The sequence below is a fragment of the Rhinolophus sinicus genome, chromosome 1, assembly GCF_057876585.1.
Source record: "Rhinolophus sinicus isolate RSI-liver-muscle chromosome 1, RSI-T2T, whole genome shotgun sequence".
NCBI classification, from domain to species: domain Eukaryota; kingdom Metazoa; phylum Chordata; class Mammalia; order Chiroptera; family Rhinolophidae; genus Rhinolophus; species Rhinolophus sinicus.
The window spans coordinates 164,385,656-164,405,662 of record NC_142501.1 but is presented as its reverse complement, the minus strand read 5'-3'; the positions used below and the strand labels follow the sequence as shown (position 1 = coordinate 164,405,662).

At 40.2% G+C, this 20,007-nt stretch overlaps 1 protein-coding gene and 1 long non-coding RNA gene across 6 annotated transcripts in view; one reads left to right on the top strand and one right to left on the bottom strand.

Annotated features, from left to right (window-relative positions):
* Positions 1–19,856, bottom strand: part of LOC141569830 (uncharacterized) — a 33,402-nt gene extending 13,546 nt beyond the window's left edge. For 2 of the 3 annotated variants that reach the window (XR_012493614.2, XR_012493626.2), the window contains exons 1-2: positions 17,438–19,856; positions 9,652–9,830 (exon numbers count right to left, since the gene is read on the bottom strand). This is a non-coding gene — a long non-coding RNA (uncharacterized LOC141569830). The other variant, XR_012493629.2, reaches the window with a different exon arrangement.
* The window catches only part of RASGEF1B (RasGEF domain family member 1B), a 533,671-nt gene that overhangs the window by 178,713 nt on the left and 334,951 nt on the right, over positions 1–20,007 (top strand). For all 3 annotated transcript variants that reach the window (XM_074324368.2, XM_074324372.2, XM_074324371.2), the window contains exon 3: positions 2,615–2,668. In XM_074324368.2, the coding sequence (XP_074180469.1) occupies positions 2,615–2,668 (54 nt within the window). The remainder of the gene's footprint in view (positions 1–2,614; positions 2,669–20,007) is intronic.

The window sequence follows — 20,007 nt, the reverse complement described above, 5'->3', positions numbered from 1 at the left end:
AAGGCATTTGATGCGAAGATTGCAGGTGGGGTGGTTCACTGTAGCATGTGAGAGCTGCCTGCTTCTTTGGTTTTTCTCTCTCTCCTACTGACCCAATGTTTGAACAACAAGCAAGAATATCTTTCTTTACATCTCCAAGGAATGAGAGAAACTAAGATACTCCTGGCAACCGCAAAGACAAGATGGCATGGACCTTCTAGGACTATACCTGGTCCTGTCAACAAGGGCAGATGTTTGTCAAGGTTGAAATTAGGTTGGTGGGATCGATTATGATAAAAATGAGTCACGTGCCCTCATTCTCTTTGTGTAAAGATGGCTGTTTGTTTATGGGAATCATTTTCTTCCTTTCCTTGAGAATTCTGCTGTGTCTGTTCTTATGAACTTCTTTTCCTTCTTTGTTTGAACTTTGCCTTTCCTCTTTTTTCCAACACCAAAATTCTTCCTTCCTTTCTCATTTTTTCTTTTTAATCCAAACATTCTGCATAACACGTATCCTTCTCTCATAAAAAAAAAATGAAAACACAAATAAAAATTTCCAGCAAACCAAATTTAAAGATCACACCCAACCTAAACTTTACACTTACTTTTTCTTCATTAAAGATGCTTTTTTTGGGATATGTATATCCACACCTGTGTTTTCTTTAATACTGAATATTATTTTGAGCCAGAAGGCCGGAATATGTGTTGGCTCAGATTCTTTTTTTTTTTTTTTTTTAACAGCTTGGTATTGTTTATTGATTAACAAATTTTATAGTGGAAAATTGCAACTAAGCTTTACAGTTACATAATTGTTTACTTTTATTCTCTTATAAAGATAGCAACAGGATCATTAACTCAACGGAATGATTGATAGGGAAAAAAATCTTAGTATTTATCCTATTTTGAAGAAATAGGCAATAGTTTTTTATAAAACACACATTGGCTCAGATTCTTAACTTTCTTGTCCCCAAACAAAACAAAAGTCTAGGTGAGGTGATAAATATTTTTATGATATATTAGGAGAGAGTGGGATAAAGTTTATGTGTATATATACACACGTACAAGGATATTTATTGCAGCATGGTTTGTAACAAAAAAACAAAACAAAAGAAAGCAAACAAAACCAACAAAAAAGAATCAAATCCTGGAAAGCACCAAATATCCATCAATAAAGGAAAGCATACATGAAGTATGGGATATCCATATTATGGAATGCTGTGCAGCTAAGAAGAATGAATCAATCTGTATGAACTGACCTGGAAGGATGTTGATAATATAGTCTTAGTAGAGTGGTATGATCTCAAGAAAGAAAGAAACTGTGTAATATAATTAATATGTAATACATTTAATTACATATATATATATATATATATATATATATATATATATATATATATATATATTTCATAAAAATAGAGAAAACATAGAAGGATAAGTATAAATTATTACTGGTTACCTCAAGAGGGTAGGTTTAAATGGGGAATAACTCATTAAGAATATGTATTAGTTTTGTAATTAAAGAAAAAGAAAGGTTTACTGAAAAATATTTCAATACTACCGGAGGTGCCAAAAAAATGTATACAAGTGGACACTTTGGTCAACGTTGCTCCAGCAGTAGTTCCTCGCAATCAGAAGTATCTGGATGCTGATGGTAACCACTTTGAGCACCTCTTGTAATTGCAGAAGTCAAACCTGACTTGTATTCATCTTTTGTTATCAGCATATATTGAGTATTATAATTTTAATAGTTTTCTTAAAATGTATATGTATTTTTTTGGCACCCTCTGTATTTATGTGGCTGGCCATGGATAGTTCCATTGAACTCTTTATAGGATAATCCAAAAGAAACAAATTGCTTGTAAATTTCAGGTGGACTTACATGCCAGAATAACTTTTTAGCGGTGTATGAGGCCAACAAAACACACACACAAATATGTCAATCAGAGGGAGGCTGAGAAAGCTAAAGAAAGTAGAGATGAGGTGGCCAGCCCAGGTACTGCTGTTCAGACTCACAAACCTTTTGAATGGGGAGAAGCTCCACTACCTCACTCAGGCTCATAAAAAGGTGTCATTTGAAAGATTTTGGCGTTTCACATTTGGACATATTTCTTCAAGATAAAGAGAGTACCATGTGTGATTGTCAAGGTGGGTTTTGGAGTCAGACTATTTGTCTTTGATTCCTGATCTAATTATTTCCACGGTATATGATCTTTGACAGTTAACCCAACTGTGCTATATCGTGTTTCCCTGAAAGTAAGACCGGGTCTTATATTTATTTTTGCTCCAAAAGACACATTAGGGCTTATGTTCAGGGGATGTCATCCTGAAAAATCATGCTAGGGCTTATTTTCCGGTTGGGTCTTTTTTTTCGGGGCAACATGGTAGTTACCTTCTTTGTGAAACGAAGATAAATAAATAAGTCTTTACCTCGCTGGATCATTGTTGACTCATATTAAATGTTCCAACTTGTGTTGGGTGGCAGTGGGAACAGTGAAGGGCAGACACTTTCTAAAATTCAGAGAAATCAGTGGGGTCACAAGAAGTGGTACCCACCTTGGATTGGAGATGCACAGGGCCAGGTCAATGTCATTACACTTTGGTGGTTCTAACGTGTATCTACCTTTCTGTTTTACAGACCACTGTTTTCAGCACATTGGCCAGTGAGAAGTCCTTTTCTGACTGCAAAAAGGTAAGTCAGCCTCTGAGAATTCCAGGCTGTTATTAGAGTAGTAAAAGCTTCAGTGTTGATGACATTCAATTGAAAAGCTGTGGCACCAATGAGAATGTTCTGATGGCATATTGTCACCCTCTTTTTTCAGAGATGGAAATTTGAATGGTTCTGTTTAAGGAGTGTTATCATTTGACAGCCTTTTTTATACAGAAGCTCTGGTTCCATATATTTCTATCTGGCTGTTTTATCTGACATTTTATTCTACAAGATGAGCCTCAAGGGAGTCCAAGGACAGCTGCACTGCAGGGATCTATAACTTTGTTTGCAAATTTAAATCTAATAAACTTAACACCCAATACAATATAAACATGATTTTGTATTATTTGGAAAGAAAACTGATCATCTAGCATAACAATATGGTTTGGATTCATCACAGTCAAGTTTGAGAAGCTGTCATGCTTTGCAGAAGGATTAGCCTCGCTAGCATCTGATGGAAGATGGCCCTGGAGTGGCTCACTTCTGAAGATTGCCTACTGTAGCAGCAGTAGTGTGTCAAATTCCTGGCCTTTACCATCCAGGGGGTACTTTCATTCACCTTTTTGATCTCAGGTTTAACTAGATCTCCTTCTTGAGGGGAAAGAAGTGATTTCACAACCCAAACAACTCAAATAAATTCTTTGACACTATCTATTGATATAGCAAACCAGGTGCGTAACGAGTTGACCAGTGCCTCATATATTAGTTACTTGGCTTTTCTTAGGATTTTATGTTATGACATTGTTTGCTATGCTGTTTCCGTTCCTGAATTTTCTTGAGAGAGAACTAGGTAGCAGGGATATTCATCTTGAAAGTGGTGTGAGGGCCCACTGTTCTAAGTGCCATCCATTTTATTATCTTGATAGTTTTATTTTTATTGCTTACTAAATCTCCATCTTGATTGAGTTCTGCTGTGTTTGTCTTGTTCTCGGCTCCCCTAGAGTGAGGACCATGTAGTGCCCTTAGAACGAAGGGACTTCACGGATTCTCTAGTCTCACCTTTCCCCAGAGTGGCACTGCCATTGGTATCATTTGTAGATGGACTTCTAGCCTTTCCCTGCGTATTTTATTGACAGGAGACTTAGAGCCTAAGTGTTCACTAGTGAAACAGTGTTAGAGTTCTTCATTTTACTGAGCCAGTATCTGTCTCCTTTTGATTTCTACCTATTTATTTAAGTATGAAGTCAGTTAAATATGTTCTTCTGAAACTTCTCCCCACTCCACCACTAAGCTAATGATTTTCCTTCTTAACAGGACATTGATATGGTTGATTTCCCAAAGCATGGACTGTTAGGCACTGGCTGTGTGGTTTCGAAACGTGGCTCTGCCACTTACTACTTACGTGACTTTTGTCATCTGTAAAATTAGGATAGTAATTTTACTTACCTCATATGGTGGATGAGTTAATGTACTTAAAGTCTTAGAACAATGCCCAACACAGTGAGTGCTATGCTAACTATTATCATTGTTATTGCTTCTAGACCAAGTTATCTTTTTTTCCCCACAGTCTTTATTACCAAAGTCAAGAATTATGTATCATTCTCCACGTTTTCCACTTGGCAAAAGCTCTGTGGGACTTTTTCCTCGTCATTCAACAAACTTTGTCTACATACTTGACATATACCAGGCACAGTACAAAGCATGGGCTATGATGAAAGCTGTAGACTTTCTTGAGTATAGTGCTAATATTCTAATATTCTAGTAAGATGGCATCAGTTTCTATTCATAAGCCATAACCTTCTGTTGGCCATGTGAAGTCTAAAGTCCTTTTACATGCCCTTTAGACATTTTTGCATGAGTTGCTGTTAAAACATGATCCACTTTTCAATTTATGTAAATAACTCTTTGAGTATGAATGTAGGCCATTATGTTTATTTTTATTCATTTAAAATTTTTGATGAATCAAGGTAATTTATAAACCCTGTTGTATCATCCAGTGTATTTACTACCTCTCTCAGTTGTATGTCATGTACAAATTAGAGCAGCATAGTCAGTCTCCATGACTTCACTTCCATGCATCCATTCATCCCCCCAGTCAGTTAACAAATGTTCACTGAGTACCTGCTATGTGACATATAAAATCAGCAGCGTGTGGTAATAGTTTGGATATATGGGAGAGGAAGGAATTAAGGATGATGCCCTGGAATATCATGGTGAACAAATCACGTATCATCGTACCCTCATAGAACTTACAGTCGTTAAACATGTAAATTCTGATGAATGATATTCTGATTGTGATAGCAAAATTGTAATGAATAATACGATAGTTTTAAGTTGGGAGTTTATGAGACCATATCCTAGGAGACTCTCACCTAATCTATAGTTCATGGAAAACTTCCCTGAAGAAGTGACCTCCTGCATATACCCAAGGAATGAATAGGATTGGGCCAAGGTGGAGATGGTGGAGGCAGAAAAACAGCAAGTGTGAAAGTCTGGAGGTGAGAGGTGGAGAACTATAAAATGTTCAGAATGTCTGGAAATTAATTTGAAATAGAGAACGGCGAACAGCGAGGCTAAAGGAAGCCTGATCGTGGAGGGCCTTTTAAAACCACATTAAAAGTTTAGATTTATTGTAAAAGTAACATGAAATTTTTAAAGGACTTTGAATTTAGGAAGGTAGGTGTGTGTGACATGGTATGATTTTCATTTTATGATTACTTGGCTACTGGAGGACAGAAGAAGCAAGATTTTAAATATGAAGTCTAGGTGTAAGGCTATAATCTGGGTGAGAGATGGTAGTGGCCAGGATAATAATGGCAATGAGAGCAATTGATATTTAGGTGAGAAAATCAATAGCATCTATGGTAATAGTTTGGATATATGGGAGAGGAAGTAGCTAAGGATGATTCCCTGATTTCTGACAAGGGCAACCAGCAGTGCTATTTTCTGAGATAAACAGGTTTAGGGAGGAAGTTGATGAGTTTAGACTGATACATGTCCAATTTGTGGTGTCCGTAAAACCTCCTAGTAAGGATGGCCAGCAGGCATCTGAGCATGTAGATTTATAGTTCAGGAAAGCTGTCGGGGCTGGAGATATGAATATAGGAGGAATATGCATATAGAGAGTGACTGAAAGAGTAGGAATGGATGAGATCACGCAGGGACAGTGTGTAGAATGAAGAAGAGGAGGGTGTGTAAGAATCCTGAGGAGCACTGATCGATAAGGGCTGGGTAAAGGCTATGAACCTGTGATAGAAAGTGGGAAGATAGAGCCACAGAGGTTGGAAGAAATCAGAAGAATGTGATGTCACAGAAGTGAAGTCAATAAAAAATAGTCAGTAGTATCAAAACTGTTGCTGAGACGTTAAGTAAAATAAGGATTGAAGTACATCCATGGGGTTTATCAATATCGTAGGTCATTGTTGGCTTTAGTGAGATCAAAGTGATGGGTGCAGAAGCCAGACTGCAGTGGTTTTAGGATTGAGTGAGGAAGGAAACAGAAATGGTAGAATAGAGTCTTCTTTAAAGTAATTTGTTTCAAAAGGAAGGAGACAGATGAGTATCTGGAGGGGGGTAAGGGGATTGAGGAAGGGTCCTTAGGATGGGATAGATTTGAGCACGTTTGTTTAAATGCTGTTAGAAATAAGACAATAGAAAGGGAGAGGTTAAGGATCCAAGAAAAGAGAGGGGACAATCCCTTGAGTGAAGTCCTTAAGAAGTCTTTAAGAAGATTGAAGACTTTGGATTAACCTGAGATGGAGGGATACATCTTGCTCAATAATAGAAGGGAAGGAAGAAAGGATAGAATTCATATGGGAAAGAGTGGTGGAAGCAGGGAGCCAGAACCGGGCCATGCCATTAGATAACTCTAGTCAACTCAGCTACCTTTCCTTTTCTTTTCTTTTTTTTTTTTTTTTTTTTTTTTTTTTTTGTGTGGTGGGGATGTGGGGTGATTATTCAACTAACTCTGAGTCCACACACTATACTATTTCAACAGTATTTATTTACAGATACTCCCCCACAATATTTTGTATGTGTAGGTCCACACATATGATCAGCAACCTCTGGGCAGTCTCTCCTGTTCATCCTCAAATTTGTGTCCCAAGTAATGAAGTCTCTTCTGAGCTCTAAGTCCGTGATGCTGACTGACTAGAGGTCTTTTCCACCTTGGTGTCTCACAGACCATCTCTAAAAGTGAACAGACCTTTTTCACATATTCTCTCCTATCTTGAACTTTTTTTTCTTATGTTCACCACCTCAGTTAATGGCTTCATCATTCTAAGCTAGTAATCTCAGTGTCATCCTTGATTTCCCCCTTTCCTTTACGTTCTACATCCAGCTAGCTATCAAATCCTATAAATTCCGTTTTGAAATGCCCCTAGAATCTGTCCATCATGTCTTTCCTTCCATCCTTATCCCTCCTTTGGAAGGTTGTAGCAACTCTTTCCTTGTTCTTTCCTCATACCAAGTTTTCCCTTCTCCACTCTATTTTCCAAAACACTATTAGAGTTACTTTCCAGAAAACGAACAACAGACATCTGTTCCTGTCAGACCCTTGCTTAATAACATCTAAGGGATTTCAGTTTTATTCAGACTTGACCCCAAACGCCTCTATATAACTTGAGAAGTCATCCTTGTTATCTCCTTCCTCATCTCCTGGCATTCTACTAGGTGCTGGAGTCTGGAGACCTTGAGCAGACTGCTCCTGAATGCGAAACTCTTTGATAACTTTGTGCCTGTGTACAAACTGTTTCCTCTTCCTAGAGTGCTCTTCTCCCCCTCCTGTTGGCTTGGGAAACTTCCCCTTCCATGGAGAAACCCCTTCCAAAGGAAGAGACATTGTCACTTCCTTTTCAAAGACTTCCTTGGTTTCTCCAGGAAGGATGAATGGTTTTACCTCCTGGGTTCATTACATGTCGTACTCCAAGTGTAACACCTAACAGCAACCACACAACTCATCAAATGTTGACAATGTTCTCAGCCCTGTGAGAAGGGCTTTACATAGATTATTTCCTTCCATTTTTATAACAGCTCCACAGGTAGGTAACATTATTACCACCATTTACAGATAAATCATTAAAGCACTTGCTTGAGGACACTCCAGCAGTAGGTGTTTGAGCCTGGATGTGACTCCAGGCAGTCGCCACCAGTACCACGGCTTTTAGGGTTTTGCCGTCTCCTTCTGACGTTAGATTTGGATACTTATGGGTTCAGCTTCCCCCTAAACTGGAAGCTCTTGGAGGGGAGGAACAATGACTGATTCTGTCAGGAATAGTAAAACAATATGCCTCAGTTAGTGAGAACTCAATAAAGGTTTATTTAATAAATGGATTTGCTGCATACATGATTGTTCATTAGTATAATATCATTATGGCACACTTTTGTTCTAAAAAACGGCTTTTTTCCTTTTCATAGGAGTTGAGAAAAGAATATTTATATTCAGGTTTTATTTATGAAGGTAAATTTCTACACTACATTAAGGTGTTAATGGCTAGTGGGGGTTGGGGAGGGGAGCAATTGAAGTGTTTAGCCAAATGTGCAAATATCCTAAGGCCTACTTCCTAAGTACCACCTTATGCAGGTGTCAGAACCCCTGTTCTTATTTTCAGCCAGCAACCAGTTCACTCCTTAATTTGGAAAACCTAAAAACATCTAGAGGATGTACCTGAATTCATTCATGATTATTTATTGAGTGACTCCTATGGCAAGGCAGTTGTTATTGTTAATATGTTACAGACGACGAAAAGCGAGTATGCCCAGGCATGAAATGACTTACTCTAGGACACACAATCAGCTCAAGGCAGACTCATAGGGGATAGGCCCATTGCACATCTTTTGATTTTCTTCCTCTGTAACCTCTCCAGTTCGCACTATTTAAGTAGAGTTGACACGTGGGGGATGTGTATTGGGTGGATGAGCAGCAGAGAATGAGCCTCAGTCATGCTCCGTGACGTTTCCTACCACCTATTTTATGTCCTTTGATATTTATATCTTTGTGTCTTGATACTTTCCCATCTCTCAGTGCGAGATATTTGGACTCTGGTATGTTGGCTCAGCACTTTGTGTAGGGACAGTCTGACACAGCATATTGAACTTCCAGCATTTTAATTTGAAGGTAATGTGCAAAACAGATATATCCTCATCTCTTCCCCAAGGCTCCTTGCTCTGACCCTGACTCCCACCCCTGGGGCACAGGTCAGAGATGGGCTGGGGCTGATGGACAGGTGAGGGTGATGGATGGAGTGAGGGTCAGGGATAAGTTGAATCCCAGGGATGGGTTAAAAGTTAGCTATTTCTGTTTCACAAATTACTTGGAAATGAAAAACAGTGGTTTTCCAGTTTGCCATCAAAATGCCCTGCTTCATCCTGCTGTAACTTCCATGTACATATGGTCACCTAGAGCCCCATTTGAAATCCTTGTCTGTCATAGAAACAGGTTTCTCAGATTGGAGAGATTATTTAAAAAATTCAACTACCGTTTTGATGGTTTATTGTACCTTGTTTTGGTGGGGTGACAGCTCTGTTTTCCTCTCTTTATTTCTCTCTCTATTCTCTCACCTTGGACTTCTGATATCTTAACCCATGTAAATGACAACTTTTAAAAATGAGGGTATTTAGGAAATATATCCCTATTATCTAAAAAGTACTGGTTTTAGAATATGTAGGAACCTAAAAGAGATCCACTGATGGTAGCTGTAATTTCTGGGATTTTTTTTTGTGTGTGTGGCCATGTTGACTTCTGTCTCTTCCATCTAACCGTTGGCTTTGACTTGGTCCTCTCTACCGTTACCAGTGATGTATGAGTGTACAGAGCATGTGCTTGTGTCGTCTCAGCCCACTTGATGGCATTTTATTTTTTAATAGACATAAGTGATGCTTCACTCACATAGACAAGGTCATTTTCCTTCAGGAAAGGGTGATTAAGAATATAGAATATAATGGGCTTCTGGAAGAGTCAAGTTTTTCATCAGTATTGGGTAAACACAGCCAGAGAGAGTATATCAGCGGTTAAGATATTTACTCACATTTGGTTCCTCAGCCTTTTGAAACTATGTCATATCTGGCTTCCTCTTTTAAAGACCAAGACTTCATGTCTCCATGGCGTTCATTGACCTCCACGCAGCTGGCTGGGCAAATTCCCATGACTCTCAGCCTCTTGGCAGAATTTTCAGGCTGGTAGGTCACGGTGGCTTCTTCCCATGCCCTGAGAAAGGGCAAAAAGTCCAAATCAACCCAGTCAGCATTGAGGAAATTCCTCAGTTCCCCCTAGAAGGACAGAATGCCATGTTCCGGAGCAGTCACAGTAAGGAGTATCATTTCAAGTAAATTTTAATGCTGTTTACTTTTTAAGCAGATTTTTTGGAAGCTATGAAAGTTCATTTTTGGCAGAGTGCTGTTTTTGCTGACTTGCTGTAGGGCTCTTTGGGGATAAAGGAGGATATATACACATTTGAAAATTTTATCCTGTTTCCATACGTGCCAACACAGGCCACTGATTTATGGAAAGGAAAGTTGTATCTCTTTCAATGGAGGGGACGCCCTGTATTCCTCCCTCCCTCCTCCTCTCAGTCCCCCAGCAAAGCTCTTAACACTCACTTGCAACATTAGGGATAAGGAGAGGTGGTTCTGGATCCCACACACTCTCCTTTTAGCTCTTATTGCCCAGTTTTGGGTTTTATTGTTGCAGTTTCCAATCCCACTCTCCTGAGAGGCAGTGTGGGTAAGAGCACAGGCTCTGGAGACCAATTTCTGGGACTGGAGTCCCAGCTCCACCGCCCATGAGCTCTACAACTTTGCCCAAGTTTCTCAGCCTCTCTATGCCTCACTTGTCTCGTGTAAAATGAGACAAATAATGGTGTCAGGCTGTAGAATTGTTGTGAGGATTGCACAGGTGGATCTATGTAAAGTTCTTAGAACAATGTCTCAGTAAGAGATGTTCATTCTTATTCCACCCCTGTGTTTGTAGAGAATAATTTGGGCCTTGGTGCTGTGAGTCCCACTTTACCTCTTTGCTCTAAAAGAGGAACAATATCAAGGAAAGCACATCAGTTGACTTGGGCTAACGTCAGCATTTAGAAAAAAGCAATCTGCAGTTGCATAGGAGAAGTACCCTTGTATAGGTCTCTAATTCTTAGTAATTCTAAATCTTAATAATTAGAATGCACTCAAGTTCAATATTGTTATAGGGTCTAGCTCCGTAGGAGCAAAGCATTTCTTCATAAATGAAACCTAAAACCTTCCTAATAGTATAATAAACATTTCTGTATCCCTAGCATCTGACACAATTTTAAGCTCATAGTGGACATTTAATGATGCTTGTTAATTCATAAGCTTGGCATAATATTAATCCTCCAAAAGTTTCCAGAAGAAGGCTTGAGGTAGAAAAGAAAGGAAGAGCGAGAGTCTACCCTTGGTATGTTTTGTTATGCCAATGCCTAGAACATTCCCAGGTAGGGAAAAATAACTTATTACAGGCTTAGAGGTACAGAATAAAATGTAAAATATACCTGTCCCTCAAATAAATATATATTCATTGCCTTTTCTAAATGTTAATATGAGCCCCGTTTGACCGTTAGCATGATCACTATTGGGGGAAGTATCCCTTATAATTGTGATTTGGGCCAGATGAAGTGAGTACTGTGGGTCGAATGGGTTTGTGGCTTTTCTCTTCCTTGAATGGAGGCATCTCAATGGATGGGTTGGTGAATACAAAGTGCTATGGAAATGTGGACTTCCTTGCTTTCAGTGCAGTGGCTGTAAAAATAATTAAATAGAGTGAATATTGGTGATTCCTCCACAATGTTATTGTGTTATATCCCTAGTCTGGGAATTCTTTTATTCTTTGACTTGTGATTTTGAGGTTTTCAAAGGGAAAGACACAGACACCCAAGGTCAAACCAAGTAGTCATAGTTTACAGGATTAAAATTGGTTGTGGCAAAGAGTCTCTAGACCAGGAGAAATGTATTTCCTGGTTTTGTGTCTCTCCTACCCCAAGTAAGAATCAAAGAATACATTATAATTATTTTGTTGTTGTTGTTGAGGTATAATTTACAGCAAGTAAAATGTCTTAATTTTATAGTAGTGATAAACATTTTTAAAATCTAGTAACAGAATCCCATCAGTAGCATTACCTCATGCCTTTTGGAGAGTACTTTCATGAATTGGGCCTCACTGATAACTACACCACTGCCAATGCTAGAACACCCATTCTTCTCTCCAGCAGCTGCTATAGTTGTCACTGTCACTTCAGAATAAACAGCACATTTAGATCCATAGATTGCATAAGAAGGTCATTGCCTGCTGAAGTAACACTGCTAATACGGAGGAAGGTAGTTAAGGGCAAATGTCATGAAATACGTTGCTTTAATCCCCTTTGAGCTCTAATTACCCCAGCTGCGTCTGCATGAAAACAAGTTTCTAGAAGATGACCTTCGTAGTCTGTGGTTCAGGCATAACCGCCCATGTAATGCACATTGTAGGATATATTTGAAACAGTAATAATTAGCAGCAGCCCCCCACAAATGCACACATGTACACCTGAAAAAAAAAGAAGCTACTTTGAGCTGCAAATAAAGCATGGATTTTTGTCACAGCAATTCTAGACTGCCAAAATAGTTTAATGGAGTAGCAGAAATAAAGGGACGTTGACAAATATTGCAAATTATACATGCAAAGGGACATTTAAGAATCATACTATATATACTTTTTCTTTCTTTTTTTGTGTGGGTAAATGCCACACACTGTACTCTGTTCAGCTATATAATTACTACCTTGATTTCACTATTTTTTTTCAAGTACTAAAGATATTATCGTGAACTTTTGGCTGTAAATTGTGTTTGCCTTGTGATTCTAGAGCATTTTCTTCTTGGCTCTTATGTTACTGAGTTTCAAGGGCACCGTGGCCACTTTTTCTCCCTTTGTAACCCATTTTCCTTTCAGATTTTCCAGTCTTAACCTAATCAAGGCTGGACTATAGTTATTTAAACATAGACTGTTGTGTTCATGCGTACATAAGTACACATTTAATTTTGCATAATGTGTTCTGAAAGATGAGCTTTCAGAGATAGTTATCTTGTTTTCTTAGTCTACAGAGAAGTGTGCTGGATGTGAAAAGAAGCAGAAAAAAAATTAAAAGATTAATCAATAGGAAGAATGGAGAAGAGTTCCTGTAATTTGGATCTCTGTAGTGGCGTACAACTTTTTATAAAATTGGAGTCGTCAGAATACTTAATTTGCCTCAATTAAGAGTGAGTACTCTTGTTATTGTTGCTCAGGATGGGGCCAAGTCACTCTACAATTGAGCTAATTGCAACCTCTGATTTAGCAGCTTAACTCTGCTTTTCCTTTGTTTTCATAAATGATCCTCACAAGCTAAATAATCCCTCCCCTCTCTTCTCCCATATGGATTGCTTTTCTTTATTATTTTAATTCTACACTCTGATGCTGGCTATAATCTTCTGAAATCATTGCTTAGGCCAAGCACTAAATAAGGCAGCTGTGGAAATGGTGAGGGTAGGGAAGTCAGTTAGGGAGCCAGTGTGGTCCAGAATCAGCTTTGCGGCACTGCTCCAGGAATTTTACATGCCTCCCCCCATTCAGTCCTCACCACAATCCTATGGGTTGTTTTCAAAAACAAAATTCAACTGAGTAAAATTTAAAGCTCATTCTAGCTTTATTTAACCATTCATGAATCAGACAGCATCTCTTCTAGCAAAGAGAAAGGAGTTTCGGAGGGCTGGACAAAATGAAAGCCTCTTATAGGCAGAAGGGGGTGGGAAAAAGGAAGTTGATAGCAGAGTGGATTGTTTCAGGCAAGGTCACCTTCCTATGGGGGACAGAAGGAGTCTGTCGGGCAGATTACCTCACTAGTGCTGACCGTGTAATTCCAGATTCCAGGTTATGCATTACTGGGAGAGGCTGAAACTGCAATTAGGTTAGATATTAAGTCTTGTTTTGCTGACGTGGGGCTTAGCAGAAGGGACTCCGTTTTGGGTCTGTGGTCTCTTTTTTAGTAGTCGATACCACTATTTGTCTCATTTTACGCAGGAGACAAGTGAGGCACAGAGAGGCTGAGTAACTGGGCAAAGTTGTGTAGAGCTCATGGGCGGTGAAGCTGGGACTCCAGCCCCAGAAATTGGTCTCCAGAGCCCGTGCTCTTTCCTCCTGCACCTCACTGCCTCACAGGCGAGTGGGATTGGAAATTGCAATGATAAAACCCCAAACTGGTCAGTAAGAGCTGAAAGGAGAGTCTTTGGAATCCAGAACTACCTATCCTCATCCTAATCGTTACAGATGAGTGCTAAGAGCTCTTTCTTTGCTGGGCGAGTGAGAGGAGGTGGGGGGACGGGAAGGCGGCACCTCCTTTCCTCGGTTCAGTAAGGATTCGACTATATCATCTTATCAACACTTTCTCAGGGACGCCCCTATTTAAAATTGCAATCTGCTCCTGCCCCAAGCACCTCCAAACTGCCTATTTTTTCACCTCACATTCTATGATACTATATCATTTATTTTATGTATTATTATCTCTTTTTTTATTTGCATCTCAATAACTTTCCATACATTTCTTTTCCTTTTCACTTCCTTCTACTTTCTGTTTTCTTCATTTCTCTATTTAGTTTTCTCTCCCTTCATTCCTCCATTTCCTCCTTCCCTTCATTCCTTCTTTCCTTGACCTAATATATCAGATAACAAAGGTCGTAAGTTACTAATGTAAGTTGTTTCCATCGTCCACCCTACTCCCCACAGGCACATCGAATTTATTCAAATCTTTACCCTGACTGAGAAGGTAGTTTTGACTCACTTAGACCCGATTAATTAATTACTTAATACATATTCAAAGTCTCCCATGATTATTCGGATGATAAAAGACAAATGAATCCCTGTCGTAAATGAGCTCATGGTTTAGTGGTGGTGGGGAAGCAATATTATACTTGAATAAATCACAACAGGGTAAGTTCTATAGTAATTGCATAAACAAAATGCTTTGAGAGCAGAGAAAAGGCTGTAAATAACCATCCCTGGGAGAGCCACTAACCCAGTGTACCCTTCCCATTCTAAACTCTTACCAGGGCCGTGTCTAAATGGACCTCTGGGTTCTCTCACTTGATGGCCAGAGTTATTTACCTCCTGAATTAGGGGCTGGAGGATGGTCTTCTCAAAGATGTACCTGCCCCATGAAAATGAGTGGGGTAACCCTCCCACGTTGCTAACACTTTAAATATTGCCATGGGAGACCGTGTGCTCTGTCCTGTTCTGAGTTTGAGCCTAAGTTGAATGATATTTAAAACCACAGACCGTGCAAGCTTGCGGAACTGCCTACATATGTTGAAATAAAGAATGGTGCTGCTGCTGTGGAATTGCAACATAAGCAAAGAACCCTGTAAATGACTCAGTGGGAGTTTTCCCCAAGAGAAGTATAAAGAAAAGAGTGCACTGTTTTTTGGCAAAGGAAACTGGCACTTAACGTGATTATTGCCACTCCAGGCACTTGGTTTTTCCCGCTGGGGAGATCAAACGTGATAAAAGCAGAGCTGCTCTTCCAAAGCTGAACCCTCATGAGCTCCAGTCTCCAACTGAAATGTCAAAATGGCCAATATTCTTGGCAAGAAGAGCCCTTTAATTAATTAGATACTTGAGCTGGCAGCTTGCCACAAAAGCACCTGAGTATGGTTGGCTGTGCAAGCAGAGGGCCACTGCAGGTGACTTGCTGCCCTCCCCCCAGAAGCCTGCCACAAGTGTCCACCTGTCTCTGTGGGAAAGACGGGTGCCATGTCCTCCCAATGAGGGGTCTGTTTCCACTTTGCGTTCCTTAAAGAGCGGTTCCCAGCAAAGTCTTTCCTCTCAAGGAGTTCTAGAGGTGGGACAAAGACGAAAAGGAAAGAGCTGTTTCCTATTTCTGTTTGGAGAGCCTTGAAAGTTGGCATCTGGAGCAGAAGATGTCTAATGAGAGGTCGCACTTCTGGCTGAATCAGAGCTTGTCATCTTGCATTAGCTCTGGAAATCCCAAGCTTATTCAAGTAGGAAGAAGTCTTGAGGCTCCCTGGTGTCATCAAGGTGATCTGGTATAGTTTTGAAGGCCATCCCCCTGTTATCTCTTAAGGGGATTTGGGACTCCGTTGTCAAAAGCAGCGTTGCCAGGTGTCTCAGAGGAAGCATCCTGGCTGCTTGCAAATGTTTGCATGCCCTTGATGTGCTTCCATGCAGCACCTTCTGCTCATGTGCTACAAGGGATGGGATGCCCTTTGGAAGACTTGTTTTGGTTAATTTAGAAAGGACAGATGTACTGGAGGTGAGCTGTGCTCACCTTTCCTTGCAGAACTGTGCTGAGGGAGAAGTCATATGACTGTAATGAAGACCTCGGATTGTGCCACTTACGGTCCTGATTTACCCAGGGCTTCTGGCTTCCTTCTTCTGGTTTTAGTCCGGGGCCCTCATAATCTTGCTGTGGGAAATGTGTTGTATGCCTTTTTCCTCTCTGCTCCTCCTAGCTCTCTAAAGTATTTCTAAAAATCTTTTAAGCCTCTAAAGAATGCAATAATGTACGTTCACACATCAAATGGAGTTATTTATTTACTGGTAAATGTAGGTGGGGTAATATGTAGAATAATAGCATCAGGAAATATAATTTGCAATTTATATGTAACTGCTAAATGACTCTGGAGCCAAACTGCCCAAATTGAAATGCTATTTCCAGCATTCATTAGCCCTGTGATACTTACCAAGTTACTAAGCCTCTCTGTGACTCCATTTCTCCTTTTCTTTTTCGGCAATCGTTTGTACTTTAATAATTTAGAAAGGTCTGTATCTTTCATTGTAATCAAAAGTCAATAACAAACTTGCAGACTGTGCTCAAGAACAGCTCAAAAAGCATTTTATACCATATATTACTATTATAAGTCAGACTGAAATCCAGTGTTTACATGTGCTTTGTTTTCAAACTAGAAAATACAAAAATATGAATTACAATTAAAATATTGTGTTACTCAGTACCTCAACAAATTGTTTTCTTCTGAGGGAGAAAATAAAATCTGGCGATACGTGGGTTTTGTGTTTGTTTTCCTTATGATCTCTTTTTAAAATCAACATTTTTGTCTACTTTAGTGTTGCTATTAAAGTAATACTAAAGTCGACAAAAATGTTGATTACTATTAAAGTAATACGAAACTAATACTACTAAAGTATTAGCATAGTACACTATACTGCAGTGGTACTACTTTAAATTTAGACGTGGGAGTGACCAACTAAGGATATGGTTATTAAAGCCTTAAAAGTAAATGTAAACCCTTAGACAGACTGTAAAGAGCAAGGTAAGAAATGAAGTGAAAGGCGAAAATTGGGGGAACACTACAATTTTGGGGTCAAACAAAACAAAAGGCAGAAGAGAAGAGAGGTAACGAGCCAGGAGAGAGGGCCAGAGCATTTGAAGATGTTGAGAAAAAAGGAATCAATTGTTGCAGGAATGTCTTGGAGATGGAGAGGAAAGGGAGACAGGGGATACGTACAGAAAATAACCTCCACTGGAAGGAGAAACACCTCACCTGCACAGAGAACATTTCACTATGAATGGATTTGGATGCGGCATTTCTTCATTTTTCAAATGGCGATAATAACAGTGATGACATTAAACTCACAGTCCAGGACCTTATGGGAGTCTTGATGTCTTTTTTGGATGTTGCTTCTCTTAATCTACTGACAGATCTACACACCCCCTCTATGACAAATTATCTACCCCCACACATGCAACAGAAAGTGCTGAAACAGAAATAAGATAACCACAGTAATTCCTCCATCAGAAAGAGGAAACTTACACTCACAACAGCCGTTGCTTGTGCGATCCTCACATCCGTGCAGGCCACATACCCTGGGGAAGGCCTCCCCTCTGTTTCCAGGAGATAATTTCCCAGGCTCGGCCTCTCCCTTTGAGAGGGTTTTCTTTAACTGTTATTCTCGTTGGCCGCAAGTGAAGATGTCATTACAGAATGTGCCCTCCTTGGAGAAGGAGCTGCTTTCTTAGCCTACTACAGCCACAGCCCCTTTTAGTTCCAGGCTCTTTAACTGGCTCAAAAACTTACTTGGCTTCTTATTTGATTCCGTCAGTTTCGTGTGCTAATAGGCAGGCCTATAATTATTTAATTAAAAAAAAAATACATCCACCCTGCTTCTTTTCTTTTTATTGAAGTGTGACTTACATATAGAAAATGCACATATTTTAAGTACACCAGCTTAGTTCATCTGGTTGATTCCCATGTGTCCACCATTCATATAGGACTTTCCAGCATCCTAGTCGACTCTTTCATGCCCCCCACTAGGACCTCTGTCACCATAGGTAAGTTTTGCCTGTTATTGAACTTTACATAAATGGAATCATGCAGTATTTACTCTTTTGTTTCTGGTTTCTTTTGTCCTACATTGTATCTGTGAGAGTCATCTCTGGTATTGCATAGAGCAGCCGCTGTTTTCCTTTCCAATGCCATTTAATGTTGTATTGCAAGAACCCACCACAACTTATTAATCCATTCAACTGTTGGTGCACTTTTTAGTTGCTGCCTCTTTTAGGCTGTTGTGAATAAAAGTACCATGATTATTCCTGTACATGTTTTGTTTGGTGTCCACAAGCACTCTTTCACCTGGGCGCACACACAGGGGTAGAATTTCTGGGCCGTGGGACATGCATATTTATGCTTGGCTTTAGTAGAGACTTCCTAATCTTTTCCTAAGTGGTATACCGCTTCTTTCCGTAGTTTGTAAGAGATAAGTTATTCTAATCTAAAGCTCTGTGAGGTTGCAAGCTCTATATCACTTATAAGGTTTGCCCCATCCTCCAGTGTTGTTCACAGAAGTGGGTTGAGGAATCTTTTTGACCACATGAGCTGCTTTAAATCCTTCTGTGCCTCTTCCATTCAGGGGATGGAAAGGCAGAGTCTGCTTAAGGTCCCATGAAGTGTGTTGGTTCCTGGTCCTCTTTCTTAGGGTCTCGATTGAGCTGCCTCTCCTCAAGGGCCATCATCCACCTCTTGGACTGGCGCCTTCCCTCAAGCCCAGAAGGACCACCAGCTCTCCTTGCACACCCTAAACATCGTCAGTGAGATCCTGGGAGTCTCTCTTCTACCTGAACAGTGATTCTAGAATTTCCATAAGAACACTGTTTACAGATCAGCGGTCCCTTTGTTCAGAGACCCCATGGGGGAGGAGGGACACCATGTTCTCTCATCCTTGGAGCTTGTTTCCTGTTGGGATGTAGAGGAACCAGCAGCACTGACTTTGTGCCCAGGAAGCAACTAGAACCTCACCTCATCCTTCTCATCTATTCAGTGTTTCCTCCCCCAGGAAATACTGCCTAGAGTGACTGTCAGAGCACTTCATTCACCCTCCAGTTTATTCTCATGAAGCACTGGATTGACTGAATTTAGCTCCAAGGTCAGAGTCTGAGAAATCCTGGCTAGGATTCTGGCCTTGGCTTGTGCTCAGGGTTTGGGAGTCCTGGGGAGGGAACTGGATGAGGGAAGGAGCAGACTGTGCTTGGTGGACTTTAGTCTACCTGGGGCTTTAAAAATTGTTGCTTCAGTTTTGTGTGATATGATTGGGTTTAACTGACTTAAAGGCAGAAAGAGTAGACAAAAAGAGGAAAGTCAGAACCCAGAATCTTCATGCTCAAGCTGGATTACATTTATTCCTTTCACTCACTATCCTTTTATTTCAGTTGAATTCTTCCTATTAAAACATTAAAACCATCAACTATAGAATTATTTGCTTTATCCATTACCTTTTGCCTGAATGTCCCAGGTCTTACCAGGCTATGAGTACAAATGTCAACCTTGAACACTATACTTTTCCAGCTCCTGGCACCCACCTGCTGACATAGACAACTCAATTCTTGGCTAAGTTTCTCTCACCATGTGTTCCTGGAAGTTCCTAAGAGTTTTTCTCATGAACTTCTCAGGTTTCCTAATGGAAGTCTGCTAAGTACAATCACCTGAGGGAAGCTTGTGACTGCCTTCCTGGCTGTCAATCTGGTGGGTATGTGGGCACCACTGCTGTACACCTCTGCTCCATACCCTGTAGGGGGGCTGCTATGCTTCAGTGATGAAATGGGAGAACGCCCCTCTCCCCAGTTCTTGCAAAGGACTTGGGCCCTTAGGCTTCAAAACAACATTGCTTGTTCTCAGAGTTTCACAAAGTCTTTCCTGAACCAATACCTTAAGGTTCTGGTGTTACCACCCTCCCCACGGGGCTCAAGACCTGTTCCTAACTCTAAGAGGAAAGGTACACGCCACAGTATTCCCCATCCATTATGCTCATCTGCCTCCTCCTCGTCTGTATCTTCCCTTTCTTCTTGCTTGCACCAAAATGTCTGCCCTCTCTTTTATCCAGCAATAGC